Source organism: Bombina bombina, chromosome 7, assembly GCF_027579735.1.
Source record: "Bombina bombina isolate aBomBom1 chromosome 7, aBomBom1.pri, whole genome shotgun sequence".
Lineage (NCBI taxonomy): Eukaryota > Metazoa > Chordata > Amphibia > Anura > Bombinatoridae > Bombina > Bombina bombina.
Window position 1 is genome coordinate 311125651 of NC_069505.1, and position 19257 is coordinate 311144907.

The window sequence follows — 19257 nt, forward strand, 5'->3', positions numbered from 1 at the left end:
CAATACGTTGCATTGAGAGACTGTGACATGCTTTTTGGATTTTACCAATTAAAAAAAGTTTAGTCATCCAAATGGAGAATGTCATTTTAAACAACTTTCCAAATTTTTTTAATTTTCTAATTTATTTTGTTCTCTTAGTATCCATTGTTGAAAAGCATGCTTAGGTAAGCACAGGAGAAGCAATGCACTAATGGGAGCTAGCTGCTCATTGGTGCATTCACATAATTTGCCTCTTGTCATTAGTTCATCTGTGTTCAGCTAGCTCCCAGTAGTGCATTTCTGCTCTCTCAACAAAGAATACAAAGAAACTGAAACAAATTTGATAATAATTTGATAAAAATGTGATAATAAAGGTAAATTGGAAACTTTTTCAACCCCTTTTTGACCTCGACAAACCCTGTACATCACTGGTTGTTAAGGATTTGTCTGATTCTAATAGCGCAGGTTTTGCCGTGTGCTGCAAAACTTCACTATTAACCCCCCCCCCTCATGCAGGCACTATTTAAAAAACACACCTCCATAGAAAGACCAGCAACATACCCTGTACCATTAAGAGGTTAAATTTTATGCTCAATCTGAATCATTTTGTGAAGTTTATGAAATGGTTTTATTGGCCAGAAAAATAATTTACTTTCTAATAAATAACTCTGTTTTATGCTAAGTGGAGCTTGTACCCTAAAGCCAGCTAACTGTTCTCCTGCCAAATTACCCATACTGCCTCTGTAATCCTTACTTGATGTCTATGTGGTCCAGAGTAATGCACTATTTGAGTATCCTATCTTTTTTTGTCCCTCATGTAGAATTATCTAAAATATTTTAAATCTGTCCCATTACAAACAGCTACCTCCAGTGCAAACAGAACAACCTTCCCAGCACAACCAGACATACAAAACATGTTGGTCAGCATTCTGGGAATAAAAAAACAGCCCTGGAAAATATGAAGACTAACCCTATTTTCTGTTGAATCAGACCCCATTTTTCCCAAGGGGGATTACTGGGATACTCCTTCCCCAATATTTTCTTTCAGAATTAATTTATATGACTTTTTATTAAATAGAAGAGAAAGAATGGTTTATATAGGCACCCTACAACCCAATTACTTCCATTGATTATCCATTTAAATTGTAGCTTTCTTATCTCAACTGCTGCAGCCCACCGGGAAATCTCCTGGTATCCTGGTAGGCCAATCCGGCCTTGGTCAGCACATATAGAGCTTTAAAGAGATATGAAACCCATATTTTTTTTTCATGATACAGATAGAACATTCACTTTTAAACATCTTCATAATGTACTTCTATTATCATATTTTCTTTGTTCTCTTGGTATCTTTTGTTCAAAAAACAAGGAATGTAGTGCTCCAGACCCCTACCTAGGTATCTCTTCAACAACATATATCATGGGAACAAAGCTAATTTGATAATAGAAGTAAACTGGAAACTTTAAAGCTTAGCACAGATTGGTCACAAGCTCCATCCATGTGTAGATTGAACATTCCTGCTTTTAGTATAGAAATACCTAGAACTATCCACTTGGATGATAGACGATTCTATGTAGATATGCATAAATGTCTTCATAATATTATGCTTAACCATGATTAAGAGTCACAATTATTAAAAACATCTACGACCAGGGGGTAAAGAGAGTCTATTGGGTAGGGGTGAAAATACTTACCACATAATATTTGCAGGAGGGAAAGAAAAGACATCACAGTACAAGTAAACATCATGTCCTTGTACTGAGATATATGTTTTATCATCTGGGGTGAGTATGACTGGAGGGATATCTATAAAACAAAATGATATAGTAAGGACAATCATAATATAGTGAGATGGGTTCTACATTCATGTGTTAAACATAAGTAAACTTGACCTTGCACATATTGGGCCAGAATATGAGTGGAGCGCAAAAAATCTTTTACGCAAGCACGATATTTGCGCGACCTCGCGTTCGCATTGCAGTGTAGCTTTGTGCTCACAAGAGCACAGTTCCATAGGTTCCAATGGGATCCTCGTTCTCATGCCGCGAGATGACAGAGAACCTAACGCAGCACAAGGGGGATGTCGCACACTGACGGGCAGCAAATTTAAATATATACGTATATGAATTGATACACATAAATATATATGTATATAAGCATATACATGCTTCTGGTAAAAGTTTTTACTGTTTTTTCAGTGGCACTACACCATGTAGGCATTTAGCGATGTCGGACGGACATTAAGTAAATCGCCCCCTAAGTCTTCACAGTCACAGTACATACACACTCCTTCCAGATCTCTGAGCTTGAATACTTGAATGCATGGGCCCTCACAGCATATGTGCGTATGCCACTGAAAAGCAGTATTAACTTTTACTAGAAGTATTTGATAAAGAAAGTATATTGCAAAAATGATTCTATTTAAAGTTACAATGCATTCATGCCGATTTCAATTTTGACCTTTCTATGCCTTTGCCCCCTTGATTATATTTAAACTCTTTGCTTGTTTGTAATTTGCTGCTTATACTGCACAGTCACCCTCAGCAAGTACACAGATCACACTAGCTATTTATAAGTGTTTGGAAATACTGCTCATACTATACCTAGCACATGGATGTTGGCACTGGTGAGGAGTATCCCATGATCGTTGCTTGCTTCGCATTGGTACACTCCACTGTCAATCACTTGCAGGTTGCTAATGCTGATTTCTTTGTCCTTTATATGGTAATTCGAGGGCAAGACCCCATCTTAAATAGAAAATAATAAGACAAGTTAAAAAATAAACTTTTAAGTTACCACTCACTAATAATACAAATAATGTTCATTGGAAATCTGAATAATTAGGTTGTGTGTGTCACCTTACTGGACCTGTCATTTATATATTAAGAAATATGTACTGTGATCCTAAATCTATTCCTAAATCTATTGTTAGCTTATATATAATTTGTCTTTATTGTGCTGTCTGCTTGTTACAGAGATACAAAGAGCCAATCACAAAGGCAGGTCCCAGCCACTTACTAATTCTTTGTGCATGTGCAAATGTGGATTAAGTTACTGCAAAGTCTCCTAAAGTATCCAAATAAAAAGATTCCAACAACACTATGCATATTTGTTTGTCTTTATTGGAACATAGCTATCAAAGCCAACATGGCAATGTATCGGGCTGTTTGCCCTTATTCATGCCATTGCTTTATAGAGATACAAAGAGCAACACTTTGTATTATTTAAATCAAAATGTATTATTTAAAGCAGTTAAAAATTTTCTAGAAATATTTTTGCATTAAAATAAAACTATGCTAAATCTGTATAAAGGGATATGAAACACAGTCATTTGTTGTGTCATTTAGACAGAGCATACATATTTTAAACAAGATTACAATTTACTTCTATATACAAGTATATTAGAAAGTTGTTTACAATTGTATGTATAATCATTTAGGGTTTCATGTCCCTTTAAAGGGACAGGAAACTAAAAATTAAACATTCATGACAGAGACAAAGCATGCAATTTAAAAAAAATGTCCAGTTTACTTCTATGATCAAATTTCCTTCATTTTCTTGGTATTCTTTGTTAAAGAGCAAAGCCATGTAGGCTTATAGGCCAAGATTTATCAAGGGGTCTCAGCCCCATCAGCTGCAGGTTCACACAAGCAAGCCTGCAGTCGAGATTTAAGAAGTGGTCATCAGACCACTGCGTCTCCACTCTATTTTCCACCTGTTATCTGACAGATTTCAATCTTCCGGGGAGATTGACAGCCGGGGTGGCACAGGTGTGTATCAGAGCGCACATGTTCAATGATAAATGTGGGCAGCGTATTGCTGCTCGCCAGAGCTGATGCCGGACAGACAGGGGTGAGGATAAATTGAGTGGTGGTATCAGGGTATAATTATACAAAAAAAAGGGCGACACACCTGCTAATGTGGGAAATCTGCAAATTGTATGACTATTAGGAGTGTTGTCAATATGAACCTCTAGATAACATCACCATAAATTACCACTTGACAATTAGTTTCACTGCTAAAAAGCATTTAGGGGCCAATTTATTATGCCTCGAATAATGCTATACGCAGCTGTTTCTGCATGAGCCTCCATGCTCGCTGAAAACTTAAGTTAAGGAGCAGTGGTCTTAAGCTCCTTAACTTGTCCGCCACCCCATGAATCAGTGGACAGCAATCCACCCAATTGCATACAATCGGATTGATTGACACCCCCCTGCCAGTGGCCATGAATCTGCAGGGGACGGCATTGGTGTTGGCATTTATCAATTGGCCGTGAATCTGCAGGGGGCAGCATTGCTGTCTGAATTTATCGATGTCTGGCGGACATGATCGCTACAGCGGATCATGTTTGTCAGACACATGATAAATCGCCCCCTAGAGTGTAAATTATTGATATGAATAGTCTGACCTCCATTTATGGGTACCATGGACAGCAGAATGTCCTGGAATGCTGCACAGAAGTTTGTGCACAACACAAGCTAATCCCTTATGACCAGTTGATAAGTGTAATTAGCACATCACTGAGCACAAATGCAGCTTTATATATACCGGTACTTCTTAACCACAGAAGTTAAGTACCAAACATAATTATCTCTTTCTGTGGCTTAATAATAAAATAAAAGTTTCTCCTTATGTGCATTTAAATTATAGGATATAAAAGCAACAACGGGCGCCAACATAGTGTGAATCAGTTTACATCAGCTGAGAAATAAAGTATACGAAATATACTCACAAGTGGAGTGGCACCTTAAATCAACAAGGTGCGTGCAGGCAGGCTGACATTCAAAACCAGCAGTCAGTTCGCTGGAGGTCTCACCCGGGAAACCTATGGATTGATGAAGACAGGTGTGGCTTACGTCAGCTGTGGATCGTTTGAGAGGCCGGAATACCAGTGGAGAGGTGCAAACAACTGTGGATACTTTCTCCAGATGATCGTATTCGTACAATCAGATTTAATCCCAAATGAAATGGTGATTGTCCAAATAAGGAAAAGTGTTCGATATCCAACCAAATATAAAATCAATAGGACATCAATATAAAATAGCAAAGAAACCGGGTCTGTATTCCGGCCTCTCAAACGATCCACAGCTGACGTAAGCCACACCTGTCTTCATCAATCCATAGGTTTCCCGGGTGAGACCTCCAGCGAACTGACTGCTGGTTTTGAATGTCAGCCTGCCTGCACGCACCTTGTTGATTTAAGGTGCCACTCCACTTGTGAGTATATTTCGTATACTTTATTTCTCAGCTGATGTAAACTGATTCACACTATGTTGGCGCCCGTTGTTGCTTTTATATCCTCACAGATTCATTGATCCAGTACACCGTGGACACAAGCGGAGCAAGCCTTTCTATCACGAACTCTTGATTGTTACCATATCCTTTATTTTGAAGTGGACTGTCCATTGTCTGTTTCCACTCACTCTCTTATAAGTCTTGGACTTTTTAAGTACACTGGACACTGGGACACTTATACATATTTATATGTTCAAATTGCACAAGTGTTTTTTTATATGTTGATTTTTATGTTTATTTTTATATATATTTTTTTCTCCTTTTAAAGCATTATTTTGCCTCAAACACACCATAGTGGATGGTGTTACCACACACTGAGCCAAGTTGTCAATTCGTTTATCAACCAATTTTTTATCTTTATTTGCACAACACCCACTTTCTATCTAAGCAGATACACCACGATTTTTACACCATCACATGTTTCTTTAGTAGCGCGTCCCCTTAGTTTTTTCTTCTATAGAATTAACTTTACAGCATTTAAATTATAACCTATGTTGAAAAAAGATAATAAAACACCAACTACATTTGTGTTATTCATTACATTCATCATTTAATGAAGAAAGGGGGAAAACGAAAGGCAAAAAAAAACAAAAAAATATTCGTTCATACAGTTAAACCTTTTTCTCAAGTGGGAAAGGCTTTCAAAGTTCAGATTTACACTATTAAATCCAGATTTAACAATGTTTTTTGTCAGTTAACTAATTCTGGTGTCAGCCAACAAATATATTTGTTTCATTTTAGTTCTTAGCTAATCCCAAACCCATTTAAAAAAAAAAAAAAAAAAACATTTATCATTTTTTTGTTGTTTTTGTTTTGTGCTTTTTTCCTGCTCCTTTTTTGTCTGTGCACAGGCCTATTTGTATGTGGGCCTAATTATAAAAACATTATAGTGCAGACTACTGAACCCACTAAATTCTCTGAGAAAACAAGAGATCCTAGAAGCCTCAGAGAGATGAGAACTGCATCCCATAGAAAGTGATGACACAAATACAAATTAGACTGCAGTGTTTTTATTACAATTTAACTTTCATTTGCTTCTAGTTTAGTAAAAATGCATGACTTTTCTGTCTGTTAAATAAACACATACAGCTGGTGAGATAAATCAGCGAGACCTGTTAGTGTAAAATACATAGGTTCAAAACTTCTTGTGAGCTGCTGGTGCAATGCAGAATACAGAGAGTGTATTGCTCTCCGCATTCAGCGATGTCTGTCGGACCTGATCCACACTGTCGGATCAGGTCCGACAGACATTTGATAATTTGGCCTCAATATGTCAAACCTAGTAGAGAAATTTCAGCATCTCCCATGGAACACTTTTGCAGAATAATCTTTTCGCTGTTTTAATGTGATTAAACAATACAATTTTTTACTGTGTGTTTTTATATCAATGATTTTTCAATTGTGATTTTTTTTTTTTAGTCCTACTGTAATGTATGCACCGCCTTCACATATTTAAAGCAGGGAACACCCCTTTGCAAGACACACTGCCTTTATAGAATTAGGTGAGATTTCTTGTATAGATTATCCCAAGCCCAGAGAGACCCTGGGAATTCCCCTGTCCCTCACACTTTCTTAATCTGTCAGGTTTATTCTACATAGGAAAAATACAAAGTGCAATGCGGCAGTTTATGAAAGGCAGACAGATATATACATAATTATAGTATAAATATATGGGGTAGATGTATCATAGTGGGAGCGGGCATGATACAATGTAGCGTATCATGTCCGCTGCACATCTATAAATGCCGACAGCATACGCTGTTTGCATTTATCATTGCACTAGCAGTTCTTGTGAACTGCTGGTGCAATGCCACCCCCTGCATACGATAGGGTTGATTTCTGTCCGCTGCCTCAGAGCAGGTGGACAAGTTATAGAGCAGTGGTCTTTAGAGGCATTTGTATGGGCATTGCCCTTAAAAGGGCATTTAGCTCTTTTTCCTGCCTTAAAAGGGCATTCAGCTCTTTTATGAAATGCCCAAGACCTAATCTAAAAATAAAAACCCACCCCAAAATGAATAAAATACATTACACAAAATAACAAACAAATTATCAAACATAATAAAAATTATTCCTATTCTAATACCCATTTAAAAAAAAAAAAAAAATACCCCAAAATACCCAATAGTCAATAGGATGAGAGCTACTGAAATTCTATTGGCTGATTTGAAAAGCCAATAGAATTTTAGTAGCTCTCATCCTATTGGCTGATTTGAATAGCCAATGGGATTTTAGCAGCCCTAATTTCTATTGGCTGATTCAAAATTTTCAGCCAATAGGAATGCAATGGTACCCCCAGAATAAAAGGGGTACCTTGCATTTCAATCCTCAGTGTGCGGCGGACGATCGCATTAAGAGGACCTCCACGTCGGATCAATGGACCTCTGCCTGGACCTCTGCCTTGGACCTACACCTTGGACCTCCGCCTGGGCCTCCGCCTTGGACCTTCGCCTGGACCTCCACCTTGGATCTTTGCCTGGACCTCCGCCTCCGCCCATCAACCACTCCACCTCCGCAGGGATGAAGAAGATGCAGGTCCCGCGATGGATGAAGATAGAGCCGTCTGGATGAAGATGCCGCCTGGATGAAGATGGAGCCGCCTGGATGAAGATGGACCCACTGGGATGAAGATCCTTCAAGTGGGACTTCAGCAACTGTAAGTGGATCTTCGGGGGTTAGTGTTAGCATTTTTAAAACTTTTTTGGGTGGGTTTTTTTTAGTTTAGGGTTTGGGCTTTTTGTAAAAGAGCTAAATGCCCTTTTCAGGGCAATGCAAAAGAGCTAAATACCCTTTTTAGGGCAATGCCCATACAAATGTCCTTTTCAGGGCAATGGGTAGCTTAGGTTCCTCTTAGAGTTAGGTTTTTTATTTTGGGGGGTTGGTTATGTGGTGGGTTTTACTGTTGGGGGGTCTTTGTATATTTTTACAGGTAAAAGAGCTGTTTAACTTAGGGCAAATCCCTACAAAAGGCCCTTTTAAGGGCTTTCGGTAGTTTATTGTAGGCTAGGGGGTGTTTTTATTTTGGGTGGTTTTTTTTATTTTTATAGGGCTATTAGATTAGGTGTAATTCTTTTTTATTTCTGATAATTTTGTTTGTTATTTTTCGTAATTTAGTGTTTGTTAATTGTTGTAATTTAGTCTTTTTTATTTTTTTGTAATTAGATAGTTTGTAATTTTTATAGTAGTGTTAGGATTTTTTTAATGTGTAATAGTGTTTATTTAATTGGTAGTTAGTTTAATTTTAGTTTAATAGTTATATTAGTTTAATTGATAGTTTAAACTTAGTTTTTTTAATTTGACAGGTAAGTTTTAATTTAATTTAAGATAGGGAAATTGTAATTTTAATATAAAGTTAGGGGAGCATTAGGTTTATGGGTCACTATTTTAAATTTGTTTATTGTGATGTGGGGGGCTTTTGGTTTAGGGGTTAATAATTTAATGTAGTATATTTCATTGTGGAGGACTTGCGGTTTAGGGGTTAATAGGTTTATTATAGTGGTGGCGGTGTAAGGCTTAATAACTTTAGTATAGTGGGGGCGATATGGGCAGAAGGCAGATTAGGGGTTAATAATATTTCAATAATGTCTGTGATGCGGGAGGGCGGCGGTTAAGGGGTTAATAACTTTATTATAGTTTTTTGCGATGCAGGAGGGCCTCGGTTTAGGGGTTAACAGGCAGTTTATGGGTGTTTAGTGCACTTTGTAACAGTTTAGTTATGAGTTTTATGTAACAGTTTTGTTGCGTAAAACTCATAACTACTGCTCTCAGGTGACAAAACAGATCTTGTCGGTTTAGGCTGCAGCGCAAGCTTTTTAGCCTCACAGCAAAACTCGTAATGTCTGCGCTATGGAAGTCCCATGAAAAAAACGTAATTTTTACGTGTGCGGGACTGACGTTGCGTTACAGGCTAAAAGCCTTGCGGTACAGCTATACCAACAAGACTTGTAATGGCTGTGGTGCTGTTTTAATGCTGAAATAACCATTTTTTCAGCGTTAAAACCCGAACGCAAAACTTGTAATCTACCTGTATGGCAGCAGTGTTTGTAACTATGTATAAATATGGCTATAAACAATGTACAGAACACTGCTGTCAGATGGGTAAAAACGCGTGCATGCTCCTGAGATCATCTAGCATAAATCTTTAACAAAGGATAGCAAGGGAACTAAGCAACATTTAAACTTGAAAAAGTACATTGGAAAGTTGTTTAAAATTCCATGCTCTATCTAAATCAATGTAAGTTTAATTTTGACTTTACTGTCCCTAAAAAGTAAAAAAATCTGAAGTTAATTAAAAAGCAAAGCAAAAAGTGTAAATATAACATATCTTATGTGAAGCAGTGCTTTATTTTACTGTGCTTGTCTCTCCAGAAATGCAGGGAACATATAGACCTAGCCTTTTGAATTCAGTGAGGGATCTCAGCGTGCTGGAGAAACATTTTAGCTAATTTCAGGGCCGATCCCATTCAAACTCATCTAATAATTGTCTACAGAAACTCACTAATAACGTATATGGGAATTTTTGTAGATAAATAATTTGAAAAGTTTTTCAAAATGATTGTAATTAACCTTTCATCTGGTTGGAGAGATTTAGATAATTTAATCTGTTTGCTTTCAAAATAAATTATCTGCCAGGTTTGTGATTGTGACTATATTTTGTTATAGGAGTTTAGCAAATTCTTATGAACCATAACCCACTGATTTTTGAATGACATCAAATAGGTAAAACTTGCTGTGGAAAAGGCCATTTTGACTGTGTACCATCCCCCATGGGAATTCCACTTAGTCAAAGTGTCAATGGAAACAGCTTGGGTCCTTAGTAAACACGTGACTTGGAACATTTCCATGACAAAATGTAAACAATAAATGGAATTGTGAGAGGGAAGGAATGGACCTTACAAAGACCATTGCAAAATAAAATGTAATTTATGCATTCTTTGCAACCTCATCAGCTGTGTCTGCTCAGGGCCATCAGTTCTCTGCGGCTTCTGAAAAGGCCCTTTAACTCTGTAATTAACCCCTTTGCAGGGGGGTAAAATATAAAGACTTGTGGGGTCAGTAGTTATAAAATTCCCCACTCTAACAGATTAGCGCATGTCATTTTTTGCACTACAATGCCCATTTAAACTTGACTGATTATCTCAATATACAATACTATGATGATAGAATATATAAATAAATATATATATATATATATATATATATATATATATATATATAAATATATATATACAAAACTAGAAGAAAATACAAATGACTTTGTTCTAACAGCCACTGACAAGTTTAAAAGGAGAGTGTACTGCAATGTTTTCCACTTTATTGTATTCCCAATTATCCATTTTACCTGTTGGAATGTAATTAATTCTTTAAAAATACCTCCTTTACCTTTATTTGGTCATTGGAAAAAGCTGATTTTTTTTATCTCCACCTATACTATATATTTTATTACTTAACCCCTTAATGACCACAGCACTTTTCCATTTTCTGTCCGTTTGGGACCAAGGCTATTTTTACATTTTTGCGGTGTTTGAGTTTAGCTGTAATTTTCCTCTTACTCTTTTACTCTCCCAACATATATTTTATACAGTTTTTTTTCTCCTTATTAAATGGACTTTCTAAAGATATCATTATTTTCATCATATCTTATAATTTACTATAAAAAAAATATAAAATATGAGGAAAACATGGAAAAAAATACACTTTTTCTAACTTTGACCCCCAAAAACTGTTACACATCTACAACCACCAAACAAAAACCATGCTAAATAGTTTCTAAATTTTGTCCTGAGTTTAGAAAAACACAATGTTTACATGTTCTTTGGTTTTTTTGCAAGTTATAGGGGCAATAATTAGAAGTAACAAACCACTTTTTTTCAAAATTAGCGCTAGTTTCATTGGAACACTGATATCTTTCAGGAATCCATGAATTTTCCTTGACATGTATATATTTTTTTTAGAAGACATCCCAAAGTATTGATCTAGACCCATTTTTGGTATATTTCATGCCACCATTTCACTGCCAAATGCGATCAAATAAAAAAAATTGTTCACGTTTTCACAAATTTTTTCACAAACTTTATGGATCTCACTGAAATTATTTACAAACAACTTGTGCAATTATGGCATAAATGGTTGTAAATGCTTCCCAAGTATTGATGTAAGCCCATTTTGGCATATTTCATGCCACCATTTCACCGCCAAATGCGATCAAATTAAAAAAAGTTAAATTTTTCACAATTTTAGGTTTCTCACTGAAATTATTTACAAACAGCTTGTGCAATTATGGCACACATGGTCGTAAATGCTTCTCTGGGATCTCCTTTGTTCAGAAATAGCAGATGGTTTTGGTGTTGCTTTTTGGTAATTAGAAGGCCGCTAAATGCCTCTGCACACCACATGTGTATTATGCCCAGCAGTGAAGGGATTAATTAGGGATCTTGTAGGGAGCTTGTAGGGTTAATTTTAGCTTTAGTGTAGTGTAGTAGACAACCCAAAGTATTGATCTAGGCCCATTTTGGTATATTTCATGCCACCAATTCACAGCCAAATGCGATCAAATAAAAAAATTGTTCACTTTTTCACAAACTTTTTCACAAACTTAATGTTTCTCACTGGATTTTTTTTACAAACAGCTTGTGCTATTATGGCACAAATGGTTGTAAATGCTTCTCTGGGATCCCCTTTGTTCAGAAATAGCAGACAAATATGGCTTTGGCATTGCTTTTTGGTAATTAGAAGGCCGCTAAATGCATCTGCGCATCACACGTGCATTATGTCTAGTAGTGAAGGAGTTAATTAGGTAGCTTGTAGGGAGCAGGAAGGGTTATTTTTAGCTTTAGTGTAGAGATCAGCCTCCCACCTTACACATCACACCCCCTGATCCCTCCCAAACAGCTCTCTTCCCTCCACCACCCCACATCTGTCCCGCCATCTTAAGTACTGGCAGAAAGTCTGCCAGTACTAAAATAAAACATTTTGGCGGATTTTTTTTAATAAATATTAATTCTGCAGTGTAGGATCCCCCTTTGCCCCAACCTCCCTGATCCCCCCCCCCCAAACAGCTCTCTAAACCCCCCTCTGCCTTACTGTGTGCTATATTGAGTACTGGCAGCTGTCTGCCAGTACCCAGTTTGAAATCAAATATGTTTTGTTTGTTTTTTTTTTAAAAAAAATGATTTTCTGTAGTGTAGCTGCCCCCCCTTAATAACCCAACCCCCCACCCTCTCCCAGATCGCTTAATATTTTTTATTCTCACCCTCTCTCCCACCAAGTCCCACCTTGTCTCTCCTAACACTTGTTCCATAGTGTAGGGTTCCCACCCCTGCGCACGCGCACGCACCCACACATGATCCCGCCCCCCTCCTTTACCGATGGCTGCCCACCCGCCTCCCTGGATCAGCTCCCACCCACCCACAAACATAGCCATCAATGACAGAGTGGATCTCTCTGCATCGGACTGCTAAAAACTGTTATTGCAGGATGCCTCAATATTGAGGCATCACTGCAATAACAGGAAAGCGGCTGGAAGTGATCAAGATCGCTTTCACCTCTTTCAAAGACCAATGACGTACAGGGTACGTCCTCGGTCGTTAACTGTATTTTTTTGGAGAACGTACCCTGCACGTCGTCGGTCATTAAGGGGTTAAGTATTGGTTATAGAGAAGACTTGCAGACACAAAGGTTTAGAAATAATCACACTTTCAGAAAGTGGCGGTAGAGAGAGCTAATAAAATGTTAATTGTCCATTGTTCTCTCTATGGCTCTGATACTCAAAGCATCAACAGTGTCAATATATTCTAAAAAGGGGGGCAGACCCGCAAAGCACCGGCAAATCACGATGTGTCTCCCATAGGAAATAATAGGGATCATGGCTTCTGCAAAAGTCCGTCGACATCACCACTTGTTGGCACTTTCAGCAGGTGGGGGGTGGCGTATTTGAAGTGTTTCTGCACAGGGCAGACAGTGCGCTCACTTAAACCAAACATGGTTTCTGAGTCAGAACACTTCAAAAATGTGATCTTACTTTCCATAAACCTACACTTCCTGCCTCACACAAAAAAGGTAGCGAGACAAATATGCCTGGCACCCTACATGTGCGATGTATCCCAATCAAAGTGAAGGTTACTCCCTTGGAACACCCAGCGAACTAGCACAAAATGCCTAAGCCTATGTTATGTCTCCCCTATTCACCCCCTGAAATGCCCAGCTAACTCCCACAGAATGTCTATACCTACGTAGAGTCTGTAATCTACCTGACTAATAAAATATACAATAAAAAATCCTCCCTATTATAACTATAGGTGCTATGTTGCTACATTTATATTCAATATTAAAATAATATGCATTGTCATGTATAATGCATATTATTTTAAGTATTGTATATAATTTAAAATGCGGTTATTTTTGATTGTTCATTATATTATTTTAAACATAAATATATATTTAAATGATATATTTAGGTTTACAATAATAAAATGAAAAAGAAATAACTGCATTTTAAATTATATACAATACTTAAAATACCATGCATTATACATGATAATTCATATAATTTTAACATTGCATATACTGTAAATGCAAAGCTACACTAAACTAACCCGTAACAAGGCCTCACCCCAGTGCAACCTACCCTTACCTAATTACCTGCCACCTCCTAAAACTATTAACCCCTAAACACCCCAAAAAAAACAATGAAAACTACAGCTAAACTGTTCCTAACAGCTGACTTCCCAGACCTCTAAGCTAATACCACCAAAGTTACAAAAATAACAAGCACTAAAACTACTGAAAATAAAAAAAAACACATTACCAAAAAAAAAAACACTTCCAAAAAGAAAAAAAAATATTGGGCGAGATTACATATGCAGCGTCGCCCGCAAAAGCCGGTGACTCCAGTGTTTAGTCCGGTTTTGCTATCACATATATGGCGACGCCTATAAATGCGGCGCATATATTTCACCCGTCGCCCGCAAATTTTACTCCCATGTATTAACAGATAACCGCGTCGCAAATTGGTATCACATATTCAGTGCAAGGACATAAGCGGCGAAAATGGAGATATTTTACTCCATTTTCACCTCACCACACAACACATAGGCAGGTGCAGCAAGCCTTGCGCTGAAAATTTAAGCAGCGTAACTCCATGAAAATATAAATTAACACCTAACGCATGTGCTGTATCTATCTACCTGTCAACTGCAATCCCCCACCGCAATAACTAATTAACGGCTAGATTACGAGTCTTGCGTTATGAGCAAAAAAACATAACGCTACTTTTTTACTACCGCTGGTATTACGAGTCTTGCAGATTTAGGGGCACCGCACACTTTTTTTGGCATTACCTCAAATCATCTTACGCAAATTGTGTATAGTCTTTTTTCTATGGGACTTCCATAGCGCCGGTATTACGAGCTTGTCCTGGGAGGCCAAAAAGTGAGCGGTACACCCTATCCCGTCAAGATTCGTACCGTATTCTAAAGTCAGTAGTTATGAGTTTTACACTACAACGCTGTAGCATAAACCTCATAACTATAGTGCTAAAAAGTACACTAACCCCCATAAACTACCTATTAACCCCTAAACCGAGGCCCTCCCGCATCACAAACACTAAAATTAAATTATTAACCCCTAATCTGCCACTCCGGACATCGCCACCACTATAATAAACCGCCGCACTCCCGCCTTACAAACATTAGTTAAATATTATTAACCCCAATCTGCTGTCCCTAACGTCGCCGCCACCTACTTACATTTATTAACCCCTAATCTGCCGCCCCCAACTTCGCTGCCAGTATATTAAATTTATTAACCCCTAAATCTAAGTCTAACCCTAACCCTAACACCCCCTAACTTAAATATAATTAAAATAAATCTAAAGAAAACTTACAGTTACTATCATTACCTAAATAATTCCTATTTAAAACTAAATACTTACCTATAAAATAAACCCTAAGCTAGCAACAATATAACTAATAGTTTACAATGTATCTATCTTAGGGTTTATTTATATTTTTTTATTTGTATAACTAAAAAAACCTAAGCTCCCCATTGCCCTGAAAAGGGCATTTGGATGGGCATTGCCCTTAAAAGGGCATTTAGCCCTATTGCGGCTCAAAGCCCTAACCTAAAAATAAAACCCACTCAATACACCCTTAAAAAATCCTAACACTAACCCCGGAAGATCCACTTACCGGGAGAAGTCTTCATCCAATAGTTAAAATGTAACTATTAGTTATATTGTAGCTAGCTTAGGGTTTATTTTACAGGTAATATTTAGTTTTAAATAGGAATTATTTAGTTATTAATAGTAAGTTTTATTTAGATTTATTTTAATTAATTTAAGTCAGGGGGTGTTAGGGTTAGGGTTAGACTTAGGTTTAGGGGTTAATAAATGTAGTATAGTGGCGGCGACGTTGGGGACAGCAGATTAGGGGTTAATAAATGTAGGTAGGTGGCGACGATATTAGGGACGGCAGATTAGGGGTTAATAAGTATAATGTAGATGTTGGCGGCGGCATATTAGGGGTTAATAAGTGTAAGATTAGGGGTGTTTAGACTCGGGGTTCTTGTTAGGGTGTTAGGTGTAAACATAAAATGTGTTTCCCCATAGGAATCAATTGGGCTGCGTTACTGAGATTTACGCTGCTTTATTGCAGGTGTTAGACTTTTTCTCAGCCGGCTCTCCACATTGATGTCTATGAGGAAATCGTGCATGACTGAGCCCATACAACCAGCTTACTGCTGACTTAAGCAGCGCTGGTATTGGAGTGCAGTATGGAGCACAATTTTGCTCTACTCTCACTTCTTGCCTTATAATGCCGGGTTTGTAAAAACCTGTAATACAAGCGCTGTAGGTAAGTGAGCGGTGACAATAACGTGCAAGTTAGCACCGCACCCCTCATAACACAAAACTTGTAATCTGTCCGAAAGTATATTAACACCTAATCCACCAAACCCCCACATCGCAATATGCCTAATTAAACTATTAACCCCTAATCCGCCATTCACCCATATCGCAAACTACCTAATAAAGTATATTGACCCCTAAACTGCCAACCCCCACAACGCAATTAACCTAATTAAGCTATTAACTCCTAAACCGCCAACCCCCACAACGCAAATAACTAATTCATTTACTAAGCCCCCTAACCTAACACCCCCTAAATTAACCTCAATTACCTAAATTAAAAAATACTAAATTACAATTAAAATTTTAAAAAAATAACATTACTTTAAAAATAAAAATAAACTAAATTTAAATTAATCTAAAATTACAAAAAATAAAAAAGTCTAACATTACATAAAATTAGAAACCAAATTATCATAAATAAAAAAATTAAACCTAATCCCTATGAAAATAAAAAAGCCCTCCCAAAATAAAGGCATCCCCTAATCTAAACAAAACTACCAATAGCCCTTAAAAGGGCCTTTTGTAGGGCATTACCCTAAGTAAAACAGCTCTTTTACCTTATAAAATACTAAGTCCCCCACCCACCAAACCCCCCAAAATAAAAAAACTAATATACCCATTACCCCATAAGGGGCATTTGTATGGGCATTGCCCTTAATAGGGCATTCAGCTCTTTTACTGCCCTTTAAAAGGACATTCAGCTCTTTTACAATTGCCCATTAAATCCCTAATCTAAAAAATAAATAAAATAAAAAATAAAAAAAAAGCATGTCTAACTCTCAGATATGTACTCATGGTTCCTGAAGTCCGGCGGTGAAGTCTTCTTCCATCGCTGCGACCGCTTCTATCTTCATCCAGGAACGCGGAACTGAAGACCGGCGACCCCGGAGCCATGCAGAGTGGAGGATCCTCTTTGTATGATCACCGCCGTACACTGAATATTGAATTCAAGTTATGCATTTAAATATGGCGTACCTTGCATTCCTATTTGCTGATATGAATCTTCAGATTCAAATTAGCCAATAGGAGGAGAGCTACTGAAATCCTATTGGCTGATTTGAACAGGTTTTCTTTATTTTGGGGGGTTTTACTGTTAGAGGGGGGACTTAGTATTTTATAGGGTAAAAGAGCTAATTAACTTAGGTCAATGCCCTACAAAAGTCCCTTTTAAGGTCTATTGGTAGTTTAGATTAGGGGGTGTTTTTATTTTTTTTATTTTCCTAGCGATTAGGTTTAATTTTATTATTTTTGATAATTTTGTTTATTATTTTCTGTAATGTTAGACTTTTTTAATTTTTTGTTATTTTAGAATAAATTAAACTTATTTTTTTTTTAAAGTACTGTTTTATTTTAACTGTTATTTAGTAGTTTATGTAATTTGGGGTTAATTTAGGGGGTGTTAGGTTAGGGGGCTTAGTAATTTAATGAGTTATTTGCATACGCCTAGATTTAGAGTTTTGCGTTAGAAGGGATGCGTTAGCTACGCGTGCTTTTTTCTGGCCGCACCTTTTAAATACTGCTGGTATTTAAAGTTCACAGAAGGGCTGCATTAGGCTCCAAAAAGGGAGCGTAGAGCATATTTACCGCAACTGCAACTCTCAATACCAGCGGTGCTTACGAACGCGGCCAGCTTCAAAAACGTGCTCGTGCACGATATCCCCATAGGAAACAATGGGGCAGTTCGAGCTGAAAAAAAACCTAACACCTGAAAAAAAGCAGCGTTCAGCTCCTAACGCAGCCCCATTGTTTCCTATGGGGAAACACTTCCTAAGTCTGCACCTAACACTCTAACATGAACCCAGAGTCTAAACACCCCTAACCTTACACTTATTAACCCCTAATCTGCGGCCCCCGCTATCGCTGACCCCTGCATATTATTATTAACACCTAATCTTCCGCTCCGTACACCGCCGCAACCTACGTTATCCCTATGTACCCCTAATCTTCTGCCCCTAACACCGCCGACCCCTATATTATATTTATTAACCCCTAATCTGCTGCCCCCAACGTCGCCGCTACCTACCTACACTTATTAACCCCTAATCTGCCGACGGCACCTCACCGCTACTATAATAAAGTTATTAACCCCTAATCCGCCTCACTCCCGCCTCAATAGCCCTATAATAAATAGTATTAACCCCTAATCTGTCCTCCCTAACATTGCCGACACCTAACTTCAAGTATTAACCCCTAATCTGCCGACCGGATCTCGCCGCTACTATAATAAATGTATTAACCCCTAAAGCTAAGTCTAACCCTAACACTAACACCCCCCTAAATTAAATATAATTTAAATCTAACGAAATAAATTAACTCTTATTAAATAAATTATTCCTATTTAAAGCTAAATACTTACCTGTAAAATAAACCCTAATATAGCTACAATATAACAAATAATTATATTGTAGCTATTTTAGGAATTATATTTATTTTACAGGCAACTTTGCATTTATTTTAACCAGGTACAAAAGCTATTAAATAGTTAAGAACTATTTAATAGCTAAAATAGTTAAAATAATTACAAAATTACCTGTAAAATAAATCCTAACCTAAGTTACAATTAAACCTAACACTACACTATCAATAAATTAATTAAATACAATACCTACAAATAACTACAATTAAATAAACTAACTAAAGTACAAAAAATAAAAAAGAACTAAGTTACAAAAAATAAAAAAATATTTACAAACATTAGATAAATATTACAACAATTTTAAACTAATTACACCTACTCTAAGCCCCCTAATAAAATAACAAAGACCCCCAAAATAAAAAAATGCCCTACCCTATTCTAAATTTAAAAAGTTCAAAGCTCTTTTACCTTACCAGCCCTGAAAAGGGCCATTTGCGGGGCATGCCCCAAATAATTCAGCTCTTTTGCCTGTAAAAAAAAACATACAATACCCCCCCCAACATTACAACCCACCAACCACATACCCCTAATCTAACCCAAACCCCCTTAAATAAACCTAACACTAAGCCCCTGAAGATCTTCCTACCTTATCTTCACCATGCCAGGTTCACCAATCCGTCCTCCGAAGTCTTCATCCAAGCCCCCGAAGTCTTCATCCAAGTCCAA

At 37.3% G+C, this 19257-nt stretch overlaps 1 protein-coding gene across 3 annotated transcripts in view; it reads right to left on the reverse strand.

Annotated features, from left to right (window-relative positions):
• Positions 1–19257, reverse strand: part of CHL1 (cell adhesion molecule L1 like) — a 214426-nt gene that overhangs the window by 94802 nt on the left and 100367 nt on the right. For all 3 annotated transcript variants that reach the window (XM_053720933.1, XM_053720932.1, XM_053720934.1), the window contains 2 exons: positions 2581–2724; positions 1672–1783 (listed from right to left, as the gene is read on the reverse strand). In XM_053720933.1, the coding sequence (XP_053576908.1) occupies positions 1672–1783; positions 2581–2724 (256 nt within the window). The remainder of the gene's footprint in view (positions 1–1671; positions 1784–2580; positions 2725–19257) is intronic.